Consider the following 17,953-nt stretch of genomic DNA (forward strand, 5'->3'; position numbering starts at 1 on the left):
ACAATGTCAATATCTTTACTGTCACTTTTGATCAATTTAATGCATACTTTCTGAATAGAAGTATAGATTTCTTTAAAAAACAAAATTATATTACTGACCTCAAACGTTTGACCGGTAGTGCACATTCATGTAAAAATCATGCATGTATGTTCAATCTATAAATCATACTGAACAAAAACAAACTGAAATATATTTTTGACAGCCTCTCAACTCATTCATCACAACATTTAACAACATATCACCATAACAAATGAGTGGAAAAATGATTTGCACTTGAGTCCCGTCCTCTTGTCAAAACTTTGCCTTTATTTCAACAGCTGAAACAAACAGCAAGGTCTAAATGGAGCGAGACAAACCTCGTTGCACAGGTCAGTTTGGGCACAGTGACTAAATTTAGTGCCATATCCATGCAAAAGAAGCCTTGCACAATAATCCTGTTTGGGAAAGTCCCTTGTTCTTACTGTATTGTTATAGCAGGTCCATATTAGGTATGCGGTAAAGCCATGAGCAAGTGTGCAGACATACAGAAACGCATCTCCACACAGATCTGGAAGTTGGGGAGGCTAGACAGCATGTGGTTTGCCCTGTCCCACTTCTCTTTGTGTTCACCAAGACACTTCCCCGTCCTCTCTGCCTGCTTTGCACACTCTGCACTCAACTTTTGCATAATCTATCTGCTTCCCTATTATTCAGTCCATTGCCTCTCTCTCCTCAGCTTTTGCATCCCTCTTTTTCCCTTTCCCTGGTAACAGCATGTGTTATCCTGACGACCACCCCAGAATACCTCTGTAAACAAACAAATTGTGGAGGGCAATTGGCTTGTGTTGTTGTGCAGCGATCAAACAAATGCCTCTCTGTTTTTGAACCAGGCCATATTATGCAAGGCCAAGTAATGCGATTCATCCCCTGATATGTTTCAGATTCAATTGGCGCCACAAAAGACCAATTGTATGGCTCTAATGAGGAGCTTTAAAGTTAATATCTTTCTTCTTTTCATGGGAATAGTTCATTGGAATAGTTTTGCGGCAAATATCAACCTGTCTGACCATCTATAAACCAGGATTGAAAAACCCTGTGACAAAATATACTCACGTTACAGTGAGCAAAGAACTTACATCAACAAGAGCATCCTTGCTTAGTATTACTTGCTTGATCTGCCTGCACTTTTTTGATTGTCATTCAATCTGCGTAACACATCAAACCAAATCCACAAACCCAGGGTTCGCTGTTTGGCCCGTTTCACTTCTCTATCTATACCGGGTCACTCGGTACAGTCATCCAATCACATGGTTCTTTTTATCAATGTCGTGCTGACAATGATGCACTTACTGACTCAACTAACCTTTAAACACCCTTGAGATATGATCTAGCAAACCTCCAAGGACCTCCAAATTCATATTCTTATCAAAATGCTTTTGAATTCAACATACTTTCATATCTGAAATCTTCTGAAAACATGCCTGGGTCACATTTGACCTCAAAATAAAAAGTAGAAGTAAAAATAAAATTCCCCATATTTGAGGAACCAATTGTGTTCTGTGACATTATTTTCATTATTTTAATTACATTAATTTGAATTTTGTGTGTGTGTGTGTATTTTCATTAATGCATATCCCACTTCCAAGGTAAAGGTAGCCTTTGTAATTTCTCAACCCCAAGGTAAAGCACTACTGTGGGCAGATTCAATATGGACTCAAAATAACCCAGTTATCCAGTCTTATTCCAGTCCAGTCTTATTTACTGACTACCTATCGTCAGGGATTGGAACCTCGAGTGCGGTTGCATCTTGCTGCATACGAGGACACCATCGGGCTAGAACGATTCATCCAGCTGTCCATCCGCTTTGCCACTCGTATGCAGTCATGCCTCGAAGAGCACCAGGGCCAGGCGTATTCCTCTACGCCCCTCTGCCGACCAGAGCCCGTCAGCTCCCCAGAACCAGCCAGTGAACCCATGCTACTAGACTCCTATCGTCTCTCTATGGCAGAACGACAAAGACGGCTGGCCCAGAATCTGTGCCTCTACTGTGCAGCCCCGGGGCCTTGTGTATGTGTGTGTATTTTCATTGTAATATCATCTTTAACTTTTAAATTTGAACTATTCAAATGTAATACAACAAAATATTTCAATGTTGCAGAAACAAATGACCAATTTAAATATTATATGATATTATTATTTGTAATAATTAATTAATATTTCATATTATTATTTTAATACTATAAAATAATACAAATATAATATAATATAATATAATATAATATAATATAATATAATATAATATAATATAATATAATATAATATAATATAATATTTATTAACTGTAAGTAAGTGTTACAAACACTCCAGGTTCCACCTCCACGCAATCACTACGCACGCCCACACTGGAATACTAAGCACATCCACCTGATCCTCATCACCACCCAATCACCTCAGCACCATAAAAACCACACACACGCATTCAATCGATGTCCGGTCTCGTTCGTGACAAGGTCTTACCTGTATGCTAACTCTAAGGACTAACTCTTCTTCTACTTACCTCTCTCCAGCAATTCTCTGAAGATCCAGATCCCCAGTGTGCGTGTGTGTGGTTCACCTTCCTCCTCTGACGTTTTCACCCAGCCTACACGGATCCACCCTACACTACCTGCTCCTCTGCTTGTGTCTGTTCAATAAACCATTCTGTCTGTTACTCCTCAGCCTCCCGAGTGATCCGTAACAGAAGACCGGACCAAAACCGCCAGGCACAAGCATGAGCCTCACGGACCCCTTTCAAGATCTGGTTAATGCACTCCGAAGGACACTCATGGCTAAAACTGCATCCCCAACACCAGCGAGCACTTCCGTTAACGATGCCAGCACTTCCTCACCTTCCGTTCACGCCAGTCCCGTGGCCCGGCCAGCACCCTATTCTGGTGCGGCGGAGGAATGCAGCGGTTTCCTCCTACAATGCTCGCTGGTCCTGGAGATGCAACCGCACTTGTACCCCACTGAGAGATCTAAGGTAGCCTTTGTAATTTCTCAACCCCAAGGTAAAGCACTTCTGTGGGCAGATTCAATATGGACTCAAAATAACCCAGTTATCCAGTCTTATTCCAGTCCAGTCTTATTTACTGACTACCTACCGTCAGGGATTGGAACCTCGAGTGCGGTTGCATCTTGCTGCATACGAGGACACCATCGGGCTAGAACGATTCATCCAGCTGTCCATCCGCTTTGCCACTCGTATGCAGTCATGCCTCGAAGAGCACCAGGGCCAGGCGTATTCCTCTATGCCACTTTGCCGACCAGAGGCCGTCATCTCCCCAGAACCAGCCAGTGAACCCATGCTACTAGACTCCTATCGTCTCTCTATGGCAGAACGACAAAGACGGCTGGCCCAGAATCTGTGCCTCTACTGTGCAACCCCAGGGCATGCCATCGCTGTATGCCCCGTCTGTCCTCCTCGTCCCATGGTGAGTGCCATTCTCCCTTCAAGATACCAAATGAAACCACTCACCACTGTTGTGACACTTACTGCCGCTGACATATCTCTTCCAGTTTCCGCCCTGCTCGATTCTGGGTCAGCCGGCAACTTCATTTCCGGCGTCCTCTGCTGTCAGCTCAAGCTTGCTACCAAGGCAACGCCGTCAGCCTACCAAGTCCACACTATCACCTTCAAGCCGTTAAGCAGGAGATGCGTGCGTCATAGTGTGGGTCCCATATCCCTCCAAACCGGACTACTCCATCATGAGGAAATCCATCTGCTGGTTCTGGAGGAATCCACAGCTGACATGATTCTAGGGCGCCCGTGGTTAGAGCAGCACAACCCCGTAATCTCCTGGAAGACGGGCGAAGTCCTGAAGTGGGGCGGCGCCTGTTTCAAGAGCTGCATCTCAGGTTGTCCAGTTCCAGCCACACCTTCCCCTAAACCTCTTCCAGTCTGTTCCACATCAATAGAGAGCCCAGTGGAAAACCAATCCATCGACGTCCCTCACTGCTACGCCCCCTTCAGTGACGTCTTCTGCCCCAAACGGGCCTCCAAGCTGCCTCCACACTGGGCGTGGGACTGTACAATCGATCTGCAGCCGGGTGAACCAGTGCCTAAAGGAAGGATATACCCCCTATCCATTCCTGAGGAGAAGGCCATGGAGGAGTACAACAAGGAGGCGCTGGCTCAGGGTTATATTCGTCCATCGACCTCCACCTGCTGCTTCGAGTTTCTTCTTTGTGGAGAAAAAGTACGGAGGTTTAAGACCATGCATTGATTATCGGGCTCTCAACAATAAAACAGTGAAGTTCAGGTACCCACTTCCCCTCGTCCCAACTGCCTTGGAACATCTCCATGGTGCCACTGTGTTCACCAAGTTGGACCTCCGCAGCGCCTACAACCTCATCCGGATACGAGAGGGGGACAAGTGGAAGACCGCCTTCATAACCCCTACAGGCCACTATGAATACTGCGTGATGCCGTATGGACTTGTTAACGCCCCCTCCGTATTCCAGGACTTCATCCACGAGGTGCTCCAGGAGTTCTTCCACAAGTTCGTCCTAGTCTACATTGATGATATCCTCATCTACTCCCGGAGCCTGGCAGAACATCAACGCCACGTTGCGGATGAGGGCCAACCAACTGTATCTCAAGGCCGAAAAGTGCTCTTTCCATCAGCCATCAGTGCAGTTCCTTGGATACAACATCAGCAGCAGTGGCATCCGGATGGACGAGGGGAAGGTAAACACCGTCAGAGATTGGTCCACTACAACCACCATCAAGGAGTTACAGTGGTTCCTTGGCTTTGCCAACTTCTATAGACTGTTTATACAAAACTTCAGTACCATCACCAGCCCTCTCACCAGTCTCCTCCGTAACAAACCCAAATCTCTCTCCTGGACTCCTGCCGCCACAGAGGCCTTCCACATCCTTAAGGAGGCCTTTACAACCACCCCACTCCTGGTCCATCCCGATCCCGACCGACCCTTCATCGTGGAAGTCGACCCCTCGACCACCGGAGTGGGAGCGGTCCTTTCTCAGCAGCAGGGGAATCCCAGTCGCCTCCACCCATGCGCCGCCTTCTCCCGGAAACTCAACCCGGCAGAGGTCAACTATGATATCGGCAACCGGGAACTGTTGGCCATCAAACTGGCCTTGGAAGAATGGAGGCATTGGTTGGAGGGAGCCAAACACCCCTTTCTGGTCCTAACAGATCATAAGAACTTAAGAGTATCTTCGAGTGGCCAAAAGATTAAATCCGAGACAAGCCCGCTGGGCATTATTCTTCACCCGCTTCCATTTTACCATCTCATACCGCCCAGGGGTGAAAAATGTGAAGGCTGACGCCCTCTCCAGGTGTTACGCCCCCAAAGAGAATCCCGAAACTCCGGAAACCATTCTTCCAAAAAGAGTCATTGTCTCTCCTATTACCTGGTCTGCTGAGACCCTTCCTCCTACCGAGCCTACCACCGACACTCCGCCGGGTTGCCCACCGGAACTTCAGTATATTCCCAGGACACGGCGCACTCCACTCATACACTCCGCTCACACATCGCTTGGCACTGGTCACCCGGGGGTCAATGAAACCCTCTCGTTGCTGAAGGAACGCTTCTGGTGGCCCAACATGGCCTCGGATGTCAGGAGGTACGTGAATGGATGTACAAGCTGCGCCATATCCAAAAGCCCTCGCCATCTTCCATCAGGCAAGCTCCATCCTCTGCCCGTTCCCAATCGCCCGTGGTCACACCTAGGGGTGGACTTTATAACCGATTTTCCTCCTTCAGATAACAATACCTGCATTCTTGTCATAGTGGATAGATTTTCTAAATCTTGTCGTCTTCTTCCTTTGAAGGGTCTGCCCACGGCCATGGAAACGGCTGAACTGTTATTTAATCATGTCTTCAGGTACTTCGGCATCCCAGAGGATATTGTCTCGGACCGAGGCCCCCAGTTCATCTCCCGGGTATGGAAGGCTTTCCACTCACTCCTAGGTGTGGCCATCAGCCTGTCCTCCGGGTACCATCCCCAGTCAAACGGGCAGACGGAGAGGAAGGTTCAGGAGATTGGACGCTTCCTCCGTACCTTCTGTCATGGCCACCAGAACTCCTAGAACCAGTTCCTTGGGTGGGCCGAGTACGCACAAAACTCCCTTCGTCAACCTACCACCGGACTCACTCCATTCCAGTGCGTACTCGGCTACCAACCACCTCTATTCCCCTGGTCAGGTGAACCCTCGGATGTCCCCGCCATCGACTACTGGTTCTGGGAGAGCGAGAGGGTCTGTGGCGTGCCACACCACCAACTCCAGCAGGCTTTACGCAGACGTAGGACCTTCACGACAGCCGACCTTCACCGATCAGAGGCCCCAACGTACCAACCCGGTCAGAAGGTCTGGCTGTCCACCCGGGACATCCGCCTGCGTCTGTCCTGCCGCAAGCTAAGTCCCAGATTCATTGGCCCATTCACCATCATCCAGCAGATCAATTCGGTCATGTACAAACTCCAGTTACCCCCTGAATACCGGATTCACCCCATATTCCATGTGTCTCTCCTTAAACCTCACCATCCTTCTGTCTCTCCCTCCACAGAACCTGGCGAAACGGAAGCCCCCCCCTCCACTCCTCCTAGACGACAGCGCAGCCTATGCAGTGAGTGACATCCTGGACTCCCGGTGGCGTGGTGGACATCTGGAATATCTAGTGGACTGGGAAGGATACGGTCCAAAGAAACGTTCCTGGGTCCCACGCAACGACATCCTGGATCCTTACTTACTCAACACCTTCCACTCCAATCATCCTGACCGACCAGCTCCCAGGGGAAGAGGACGTCCACCACGTTGTCGGGGAGGGGGGTACTGTTACAAAAACGCCAGGTTCCACCTCCATGCAATCACTACGCACGCCCTCACCGAAATACTAAGCACATCCACCTGATCCTCATCACCACCCAATCACCTCAGCACCATAAAAACCACACACATGCACTCAATTGATGTCCGGTCTCGTTCGCGACAAGGTCTTACCTGTATGCTAACTCTAAGGACTAACTCTTCTTCTACTTACCTCTCTCCAGCGATTCTCCGAAGATCCAGATCCCCAGTGTGCGTGTGTGTGGTTCACCTTCCTCCTCTGACGTCTTCACCCAGCCTGCACGGATCCATCCTTCACTCTACCCTACACTACCTGCTCCTCTGCTTGTGTCTGTTCAATAAACCATTCTGTCTGTTACTCCTCAGCCTCCCGAGTGATCCGTAACAGTAAGGTTATTTTTAAATTTAGGTATTGGGTAGGATTAGGGATGTAGAATATAAAGCACATATTCTGCATAACCATAAGTACTAATAGACAGCCAATATGTTAATAATATACATGCAAATAAGCAACTAGTTAATAATGGCAATGGCAATTTTATTTATATAGCACTATTTACTACAACCAGGGTTGACCAATATGCTTTACAACAGAATAGCTTAAAACATCAATAGCACAATGACTAAGAAAAACAGTAAAACCAAAAACAAGGAGAGAGAAAGAATAGAAAAACATCATAACATGCAGCAATATATAAAATATATAGAACAAGGATAAAAAGAGTGCTTAAACCATAATTAAAAGCCTTATCGAATAGATAACATACTTAAGTGTCACCATATATATAAACTGTACTGTAATAGGCCTCTTATCTATTTAATTTGATTTGGGGTGTAAATTTGGCCTAGAGATGTTGTAGAATGAAGTGAATCTGGAGTTTAGCAACTTGCAAACCCAGAGTGTTTACTGAGAAAGGTGTAGCAGAGGACAGCAGAATAAATCTTCTTAAAAGAAGCTGCTTTACAATGAGTAAACGCAGTAATTCCCCTGTTAACACTAGAGAATGTTACCCCACACAGACACACGTTTAAAGTGCAGACTACCCCCTAGTTCTATCCTTCTTTCATGTGGTTTCTTCACATCCTTCAAAAGACAACCAAATGACTCTGCAAACGGGCTGCAAATGTGTCATGCAGGTTATCCACAAAACCCTTTTAGCGCTGCAAGAATGCTTAACCAATCTAACCCAACGCACTGAGGTTGATGCTGACAAGCACAACAGGTTTGTAACACATTATCGGGAATTAAAGAGAGAAAAAAAGAGACTATTTAAAAACCATTATACATTTTTATGCATTGTAAAATTATTTAAATTGAATCTATGCACATTTCCATCCTCAATTCTTATTATCCTGATGTGAAAAATATCATTCTGATCATTGTTGTGTAAAAACAACAGTGGTTATGGCTTTATATGTTGTAATATCTTTCTACTGATAGATAGATCAGGACTCTAGAGTGTGACCAATTCGGTCGCACGTGCAACCTAATTTGTCACTGGTGCAACAAAAAATAAATCATAGGTCGCACCTGTGCGACAAGCTGTTCGAGGGAAAAAAAGTCTTCCTGTGGTTCAACAACAGACACCAGAGCCCTAGATTTCAGCCTGAGCTCGACAGGCCCTGACTTTTTTACGCCCCTCGAGCCGGGCTTTCGGGCCAATTTTCACGTCATAGTTCAGAGGCGGGCCGAATCTCCCACGTTTTAGACTTCTCCTTACTTTAATATTTTAGACATCCATCCAATATTGCCTATATGGACTGCGATTAAAAAAAAAAAAGGTGAACTTGTAAAACTGTTAAATTTGATGCGGTCGAAAATTTGGCTTCACTTAACTATTGTGCTGGTTTTAAACCTTTTTTTTGAGCAACTGACACAGGTTTGGAAAAAAGATTAGAAAAACTATATTAGAACAACTTGAACTTGAGTAATTGTAAAAAAAAAAAAAAATCCTTAATACAGGTTTTAAGTTCTTGCTGAATAATTATTTGACTTGTTTTCATCTGATTTTAAGGTGGACTATGTTCTTCACAAGTTTTGTAAGATTTATAAGAAATGAGATGTATAAGATTCTGTGAGCCTTTGTAAGGTAAACAAAGGTGCCACACTGTCATGATAATGAGAAAACAACTGCTCTACAATCAGAGCGACCATCCCTTCTGTGACATTGACTGCCTCCGCCGCCACGCAACACCCTCCCCATCCGCGCGCAACCTCGCATCGAGGCTAGCCAGTTGCCAGGTTGCCTTAGCAACCGCACTGCACCTGCAAAACCCTGGCTGTGCGACTGCAGACAGTGACGTGTGGCCTTGCTCTGAACTGGACTCCTCCACATTTGACGATCTGAGCACTCGCTTTGCCTTAGTGTCACTGAATAACATATTACCATCAAACTACTACTAATACAGCAATGTACAGTGCTTTTATGCACATTTTCTGTATATATAAAATATACAGAGTACATCTTTTGCCAAAATGAGCAGTATACCACTTTTTAAGGCTAAACAAAAACAAAAAAACAAAAACGATTAAATAATAAGAGTCTGATAAAAAGCACATTTGTCATAATATCTCAATGACATAAAATAACTCTGCAAATGCAATGTGTTCAATGTGAACTTAGATTATTATTATTATTTTTAATGATCAAAATATTGCAAAAAAAAAAAAAACATGCGTTTTTTCTAAAGTGCTATACAAACAGACTTGAACTGATTTGAAAAATAAAACAAGTCAAATATTTTCTGGTTCCAAATTATTATTTACGGTGGCCGAGAAGTGCAAAACAATCACAATTCCAAAAACAAAATAACAAATTAAAAACTTTTTTTAGATTTGAGTGTGTCATTTATTATTTTGTTTTCAGTATTGTGATTTGTTATTATTTGTAATTATTTGATCAAACTGCCAAATATATTTTCCCCAATCAAAACAAAACTATACGATACGAAACTAAACTTAACTGGCAAATATGAATACGGTTTTACACAAGACAAAACTAAATAAATAAACATATCAAAAATTGAAAATATCCAACTTTGTTGCCAAGATGATGTACTGTATAGACACCTATTTATTAAACATGTAGCTTCATGAAGTCATGAGACAAACATAATGAGGTCAAGTGATACAATAGTACAATACTGGACTTTCTAATAGTGCCTATTTTTTTTTAATTTAACCTAACATAAATATATTCATAAAGTAGAAAGCTGCTATTCTTGAAAACAGTCTTACACTCCATGCATTCCTTTAGGTCTTCTCTTTCTGCATTGTGTGTGGTTCTTTTTTTTGTTTTTTTTTTAATTTACCCTCTGACTCCTCAGTAACCCAAACTATCTGTCACGCCTGCAGCAGACTTATTAGTGTTTTCTTATCTCAATTCAATGCATGCTCTCCTTCCCTCTTCCTGTTTTGCACCAGAGGAGGTGCCCTGCATTTCAAAGGAAAGGACACGGCTTTCCTACACACAGATGAGATATGCAAAAACCCCACCTTGCATCAAAACAGCAATTCAGATAAAGGGTCTGGATATGCTTTAGTTCATGTGGTAATTAGCTCTGGCATGTATACTGTTGATTTGACCCCATCTGCCCTGGATCAGCTGACACACTGTGCCACACACAATCATTGTTTACTACAGTATCTGAATTCCCTGCAGGTTTGCAAATGACATGAGAGGTTTAAAGCAGAACAGAGGCTGATCTCATGTAAGTCATAAAAACAACCCCTCAAAAACACAAAAATGAAAGTGAGAAGTGACAGCTGATCCCACCTGTATGACAGGATTCCCTCCCTCCAGCAGAGCGATGGCCAGCAGGATGCTTTCCTGGAAGATTCGGTCACTCGTGGCGTTCATGATGAGGTCAATGACCAGATCAGACGCACCTTCTCTGTCCAGATGACACTGCACTTCTGCCAGGCTAATCTCCCCTCGACTGCCCACTGAACCTCCACCACCTCCTGGGAATAAATATATTAAATATAAATAAATATATCTATCTATATATATATACACTTCTGAACTGTGGTGTATACACACACATATATATATATATATATATGTATACACCACAGTTCAGAAGTTTCAATGGAGGGTGAATTATTATTATTATTTTTTTAAATAAATAAATTATTATATTTAGCAAGGATGCACTGAATTAATCCAGTGACAGTCAAGAAATTTTAATGCTACTTAAATTTTTAAGGCATACAAATTCTGTTCTTTTTAAAGTATTCTTCATCAAAAAAATCCTGCAAAAACAACATATTGCAGTTCCACAGACAGTAGCACAACTGTTTTCGACAGTGATTGTAACAACTTAAATGTTTATTATAATTGACGACCAAAAATTAGCTTTGCTATCAAATTACTTTGTAATATGAAAATTTATTTTAAAACATTGATTTAAAAAATATGCACTTTAATATTTAAAAATATAATATTTAACATTTAAATGAAAAATTTATTTTAATAATAATGTAAATATATGTTTTTATTTTATTTTAAATCAAATAAATTCAGCATTGTGAGCATGAGAGACTTCTTTTATAAACATTAAAACATCTTACTAGTCACTGGAATATTGGCTTAATCAATTCAACGCATTTACATGACACATATGACAATATTTTGATATTAGTTCACTTAATATTTCAGTAATTACAGAACTAAATAATCAATTACAATTATAAAAATATTGTCCAAATACAAGTCCATTTCTTATATAATTGCTTGCCTTTTTCAGGCCTAATAAAATCAATAAATCTAATAAAATCAAACCAAATTATGACCAAACTCCACTGTATTCAGTGTTAAGAACTTGAACAGGCCTTTTTGATGAGATGTTGCACCAGGTTTACATGAAATCTAAGAACTGGTAGTCAATAAATGACCAAACAAATGACCTTTTTGGTAAGTTTGCATCAAAATTTGACCAAAACCTAGTTTTCCTATCATCTGCAGTCAGTTTCCAGTCAGATATCTGCTTTAACACACTTGCTAGACTTTCTTAAGCAGGTGTGTCGTGAGGCTACACAGGAAGTGCGAGTGCCACATTCTTGTTGCCTGGCAACAGCGAAAGCTCTGAATATATAGAACCCATAGCATAGAGAAGAAAGTGTTTGGGAAGGGAGTCAGCTATAGCAGCGGGGTATTACAAACTGAAGTTGGTGTCTATGTTTGAAAAGGTCAGCTCGCATCATCTATTATAAAGAAACTTAAGGAGCTGCACAAACCTGTCGGAGTCTTGGTCTGCCTGCTGGGGGTAAGCGGCCCGTTGCTGAAATTGTTCAAACTGTCTCGCCTGCCTCCCGGCTTGAAGTTGCCATAGTAACGGTTCACCAGGACTTGCCTCAAAGCTTCACTCTGACAACAGGGAAGAGGGCGGAGTCACAGGAGGGGCATTATAACAAACATCATCAATGCCGAACATCAGTGTGCCACCATGACATACAATCGTTTTTTTTTATTTTACTTTTTTTTTTAATGGAAAAACACACATATGTATCCTTCCACAGGGGGTCAACAAGAAACAAAGAGTTTTCCAACTTTTAAAGGGGTCATAAAATGAGAAATCAAATCTGCTTTGATGTTTTTGGCATAAAAGAGGTCTTTGTTCCATTAAAGATCCTGCAAGTTTCGTAGCTTAAAACACCCTCCTCATTATAAACAAAACATTTATTTAATCAAGCTCCATCACCTGGCGCAGTCATTTGCATAAATACTGCCTCCAGAGCGAGACATTGACGAATAGTCTTCTTCTCACCATAGGCCCCGCCCACTGACGTTCTTGATCATGCTGAATGCGAGTGTCACGTCAAAAGCAAACAGAAATTACAATCACTGCCTCTATCTTGTCTTCATTGAATACAGTATAAAGATCCTTGAGTCTGTCGTCGGGACAAAGGGATTGAAAGAACATTTGCTTTGACGGGTTTGGTTAAAAAACGTTTTCGCGTCTTTGAACAGATTTCAGAAGGATCCCAGCGTAAATAACAAGTGGATAATTTATTTTTAATGGCACCCCAGATCGTGTCAGAGGATTGGTCGGAGCATTTTGTTTTGTAAACGAGGCACAGTGTCACGGAGCGCTCACAAAGAAACATTTGTTGAAAAATGAAGCAGTACTAGATCTGACTGCAGCTGCTTCACAAACCATAAGTGTATGATTTCAGAATGTTTGTCTGAAAATTAGCGCTTTATTTTGATTATGTTGTTAAAACACTCACATGCAATAGGAGGAGGCATTAATACAGCTTCCTATGCAATGACGTTAGCCAATCTTAACAGTGACTGATTACTGAGAAACCTTAAAGGACACACCCCTTAAAAACAAGTTCAGAATGAGGTTATAATGAGGGAATGAGGTTTTGTGTTGTGTGTGTGTGTGTGTGTCCGCGCAAAAACTTGATTAACGTTATAAGTAAACCTCAAGGAACATATTCAAATGAAAAGATCCATGCCATGACCCCTTTAACTTGAAGCCTGTATATCGTTTGGGTTTGGGGTCAGTAAGATTTGATTTAATAGTTAGTATTAATAGTTTAATTCAGGTAGAATGCATTGAATTGATCAAAAGTGAGAGTAAAGACAAATTATTTCTATTTTAATGAAATAGAAATAAATTAAAACAAGCCTCTAAATAAAGGCATTTCTTTAGAACTTTCTATTGAGTCCAAAAAAATCTTTTCCCATAAAAAAACAACTGAGTAGAAACATTTTTTTTTCAATGTTTCTTGAACACCAATACAGCATAATAGAAACAAAACAGTTATTTTAAATTGTTATAATTCACAGTATTACAGTTTTTAGTGTGCAGACTAATCTTAACCAAACTTTTGAAAGATAGTGTATTTAAAATGCCAATTTGCTTTATATACATTGGAATGGCTTATACTGCATCATAATGATACCTGCTACACCTTTAAAGAGCATAACTCATAAAAAACTTTGAGTGCTCACTTAGCAAAGGTGTAACTATGTATATGTTATGCAGTATGTTATAACTGTCTAAAGGTGTATTATGTAATATATTATACTGAAATTCTCAATAACGTGTTACATAAACAGGCTTCAAGGAAAGTGTTACTGAATTAATTTCCTTAGTTGGATGATACTCAGCTCCTTCTCAAGACCAATTCCTACCTCGTCCTATTACATTTAATTAGTTCAGTCAGAAACAGGTCAGAAAGGAAGACAGAATCTGATAACGCTAGATCCATTTTCTTAGTCACATCTGACCTCATAATACCAGAGGCCTCAGATACAAGACACCACACCAATTAAAAAGGATCCTAATTCAGTGATTACACAGTTAAAAACAAACCCAACAGCTCACTTGAAACACCCTCGAACCCGAGGCCAAGGAACCACACACACACACAATCACAACATCAAGATGTTAATCACTTATAAACGGATCAATCGCCTTCTATAAAAATAAAGAGCAAATAATCATCCGGTGAAACCTCTACCCCTTTAGATCAGACAGGAGGGTGTGAACAGGGCGAGTTTGTGAACGGGCAAATCAAACGCTGACCAGGGGGTGCGTCCCGTGCCCTGTTTCTTTACCTACCCTTCTCTGATCCTCCAGTTGCTTCTGGGGCTGGTTTGGATCAATCTCCTGAGTGACGTGAGTTAGCAGAAAGCAAAAAGGAGGGAAGAAAAATGAGAAGCTTAAAAAAAAAAGAAAGCGGTCAAGGCTGAGAACATTAGTCACTATTTAGACATGCACAAAAAAAGTGGGGCAGATTACATCATGCTGTTAAATTAGAGGCTTGGTGTGTGAGAACATGTGTGTGTTTGTGAGCAGACAGACGCTGAGGGACATCAAGCAGAGCAGACCAGAGGAGCATGAGCTTCAGTTTATCCATAAAGCCCTAAAATAATCCCTGAAAGGAAGCAGGAAAGGGGGTAAAACAGGAAAACTAATACATAATACATTTCATAATTTGTTTTTGAATCCCCTGCCCTTTAATGAACACACATTCTGTTGTTTGGCAGCATCAAACTCTGCTAACCTATTCTACAGGCCGTCTGTTTTACGTTGGACTGTAGTTGTGTTTCTACAGCAGGAATGAAACCATGTTAATTACATAAGCACCGCACAGGGCGCCAAAACTAGAAACGTAAGCCATGAGTGAGAGGAATGAGAGAGAGAGGAGAAAGAAAACTTTTATCCAGATTATGTAATGGATCCTGTGTACTATTGACACACACTGCGGCCCATGCCCTCAGATGCCTTGGAAAAGCAGTAGGTTTGCTTTTCTTCCTTTTTTCTTCCTGTCTGTCATACACACTGATATACAGTACATGCAAAATGTACAACAGCCACAGGCTACTTTTCTGCAGCCTTGGTTTCAGAAGGTTTCATCCTCGTTCAGTTTCTCCACAGGCATTTCAAAAACTCCATAAAAAAAATTATTAAATTAAAGAAAAGATTTGAAGTCATAAACCAATTCAACTAGTTTGCAGAATGAATGAAACACTTCAAAGACTTTGGAAGGTCAGAGAAAATTCCAAATTCGAAATGTTATGAGCTGTAATTTAGCTGTTCTTGTTACAACAGCAACTTTTATTTATTGGGGATCCATATGGAATCCTTCTTTAGGATTCATCCTGAAATTTGGTTAGTAAACTTTGATTTGGAAAATCAGGGAAAAAAAATGAAAAAGTAAAAGGCTTTTATAAATTATTTCCTTTTATAAAGGAATTAAAGTGTCCATCCAAACAGTTTAATTTATTCACCTTCATGTCATTCAAAACCTGTATGAGTTTCTTTGTTATGTTGAAAATAAAAGAGGATAATTTGAAGAATACTGGTAATCAAAAATGTGATGGTCCCCACTGACTTAAATAGAATTTATTTCCCTACTATGTAAGTCAATGGGGACCAACAAATTTAAATTCTTCAAAATATCTTCCTTTGTGTTCATCATAAGAAAGAAACTTGATAAGTTTGGAACAACAGTAAATGATGACAAAATATTACTTTTTGGTTGAACTCTACCTTTAACCACACATCCCATGAAGCACAGTCAATGACAAGCATGACAATAAAATGTAAAACTATTGACTTAAAGTCATTCATGATTAGACCTTATGTTATATAACATAAACAAGAACATAATAATGCTAACAATAATTATAATAATTATAAAGATTAAATTCAACATACCAATAATTATAGCAAAACATTCAAAAACAAAAGTGTTTCATGGGAGTGGAAGGTGAATGTGTTGAATTCTTTGAGCATGTTTTTTGTTGCCATAATAACAGCAACTTTAATTGGAAGATCCTTCTTCAGAATTAAATCTATAATTTGGTTAGTAAACAAAGTTTAAAATTAAAACTGTTGAAATCTAGAAAGAAAAAAGCTTCTACAGAAGCATATATCTCCGAGCACATGGTATGCTTCTTTTGAAAGGTCATTTGTTATCAGGTAACGTCTCAATGGAGAAAATGAATGGGTTTTGACACCCAGATCCCAATCAATAATCAGCAAGACCAAAAAGAGGTCAGCTTATTGGTATATTTCCACACTGAGGGGGAAAACAGATCTAAGAGGAAAGATCTAAGTGTGGTGCGTGCCAGCGTGGGGCTTTGTTTTCCCATTTGCATGGGCAGAGATGACTCAAAGCGGAGATAAAGAGGCTATTGCAATGAAATGAGGCAAGGACATGGTATGAGACGATCAACTACTGACTGCAACAACCCATATTCCCACATTCCAGCCCAAGGTTGGCAGGGAGGGTGAATATGTGTTGGACACACCTCTGCTGGGACCTCTGGTTCTGGTGGGGGTGCAAGCTAATGGAGATAAAAAGTCATGAGTTAGTTAATGCAGATTAGTCTCTGGCATTGCTAGAACGTATTAATGCCCTTGACAAACTAGAAACTCATTAATGCAGCGTGCATCAGACCCATCAGAAATAACCAGCCTGAAAGAATGGACTTTCCTACACTTAAGCGTCTGCAGATTGGGAAGGCTGCACATTCATCTATGCCAGCGTAAGAATGATTGACCTCAGCAGGACAGCCTACATGTCGGGTTCTCATCAAAAAGGGTCATTGCAGTGGGAAAACAGGCAAAAATGTGCACACAAACATATTATAATTGATAAAAGGCTTCAATGGCGAATCTCAAGGAGTCATGTAATGGCATTCTCAAGTCATGACTTGGCAGGAAAAAAAAAACATTACTATTAATTGTTACCAAGTTGGGTGTGGTATAAAAAGTTTTTGTGTGTGTGTGTGTGTGTGTGTGTGTGTGGTTGGTTTTCAAAAAGGTATGTACAACGTGTTTGGTCCTGTCACAACACTGAATCCATCTGGATGTGAGCGGGTAAGTATTTCCACAATTTTTGGTGCATTAGTAAGACAAGAAAAGACACATAAAATCAAAAGTTAAAGTCGTGCAAGAACAGAAAGGAACGAGGAAAGCAGGCGACATGCACGGCATGAAAACAGTTCCTTGTTTGACACGTCAGAGACAATGAAAACGATGACTAGTGTGAGTGTAGTACTATCAACCAAAAAAATAATAATTAATTCAGATAACATAAACACTCAGTGCCATTTGAAATCATTAACATTTGTTTGATTCAAAAGGATGCAAAGAGGAAAATTTGAGCATGTTGTCTGGAACCATTCTAGCACAAAGAAAAGGGGGGTTCTAAATTAGCAACAGCCGTGACGCACGCGCATGTTTGTCTGAGTAATACTGCAACCAGTAAGGAATCTCCCTTTCTGCGACATAATTTTTCAGCTGGAAAATAATGCTGCTGCAAAACACAAGGTGTGAATGCGAAATGTCCCTCTCTAGCCACCATAAATGCATGCTTTCATCACATGCTATAAAAACACTTTCTTGTGAATTTCCCCACAAGAAATCGATAAAGTGCATCCATTCATCTGAATTCGATTTAACACTGACTTATCAAAGAGCTCTTGGCTACTTTTTCTTCCAGTGCAAGACACAAGATTGTGTGTCACAAGTTTGTCGGGTGTTGGGACGAAACACCTCGAGCATGCACTGATATCACGGCTTTATTCTTTGCGGTGCATGTCAATGGCGAGAAGCTTCAAGGGTTGATTTCAGTCACTGTCATTGTC

At 41.3% G+C, this 17,953-nt stretch overlaps 1 protein-coding gene across 15 annotated transcripts in view; it reads right to left on the bottom strand.

Annotated features, from left to right (window-relative positions):
• Positions 1-17,953, bottom strand: part of LOC132126567 (inositol 1,4,5-trisphosphate receptor type 1) — a 136,477-nt gene that overhangs the window by 44,519 nt on the left and 74,005 nt on the right. For 10 of the 15 annotated variants that reach the window (XM_059537900.1, XM_059537895.1, XM_059537892.1 and 7 more), the window contains 4 exons: positions 16,613-16,648; positions 14,415-14,462; positions 12,076-12,205; positions 10,613-10,800 (listed from right to left, as the gene is read on the bottom strand). In XM_059537900.1, the coding sequence (XP_059393883.1) occupies positions 10,613-10,800; positions 12,076-12,205; positions 14,415-14,462; positions 16,613-16,648 (402 nt within the window). The remainder of the gene's footprint in view (positions 1-10,612; positions 10,801-12,075; positions 12,206-14,414; positions 14,463-16,612; positions 16,649-17,953) is intronic. The other 5 variants (XM_059537901.1, XM_059537902.1, XM_059537899.1 and 2 more) reach the window with 1 other exon arrangement.

Source organism: Carassius carassius, chromosome 44 (genome assembly GCF_963082965.1).
Source record: "Carassius carassius chromosome 44, fCarCar2.1, whole genome shotgun sequence".
NCBI lineage: Eukaryota > Metazoa > Chordata > Actinopteri > Cypriniformes > Cyprinidae > Carassius > Carassius carassius.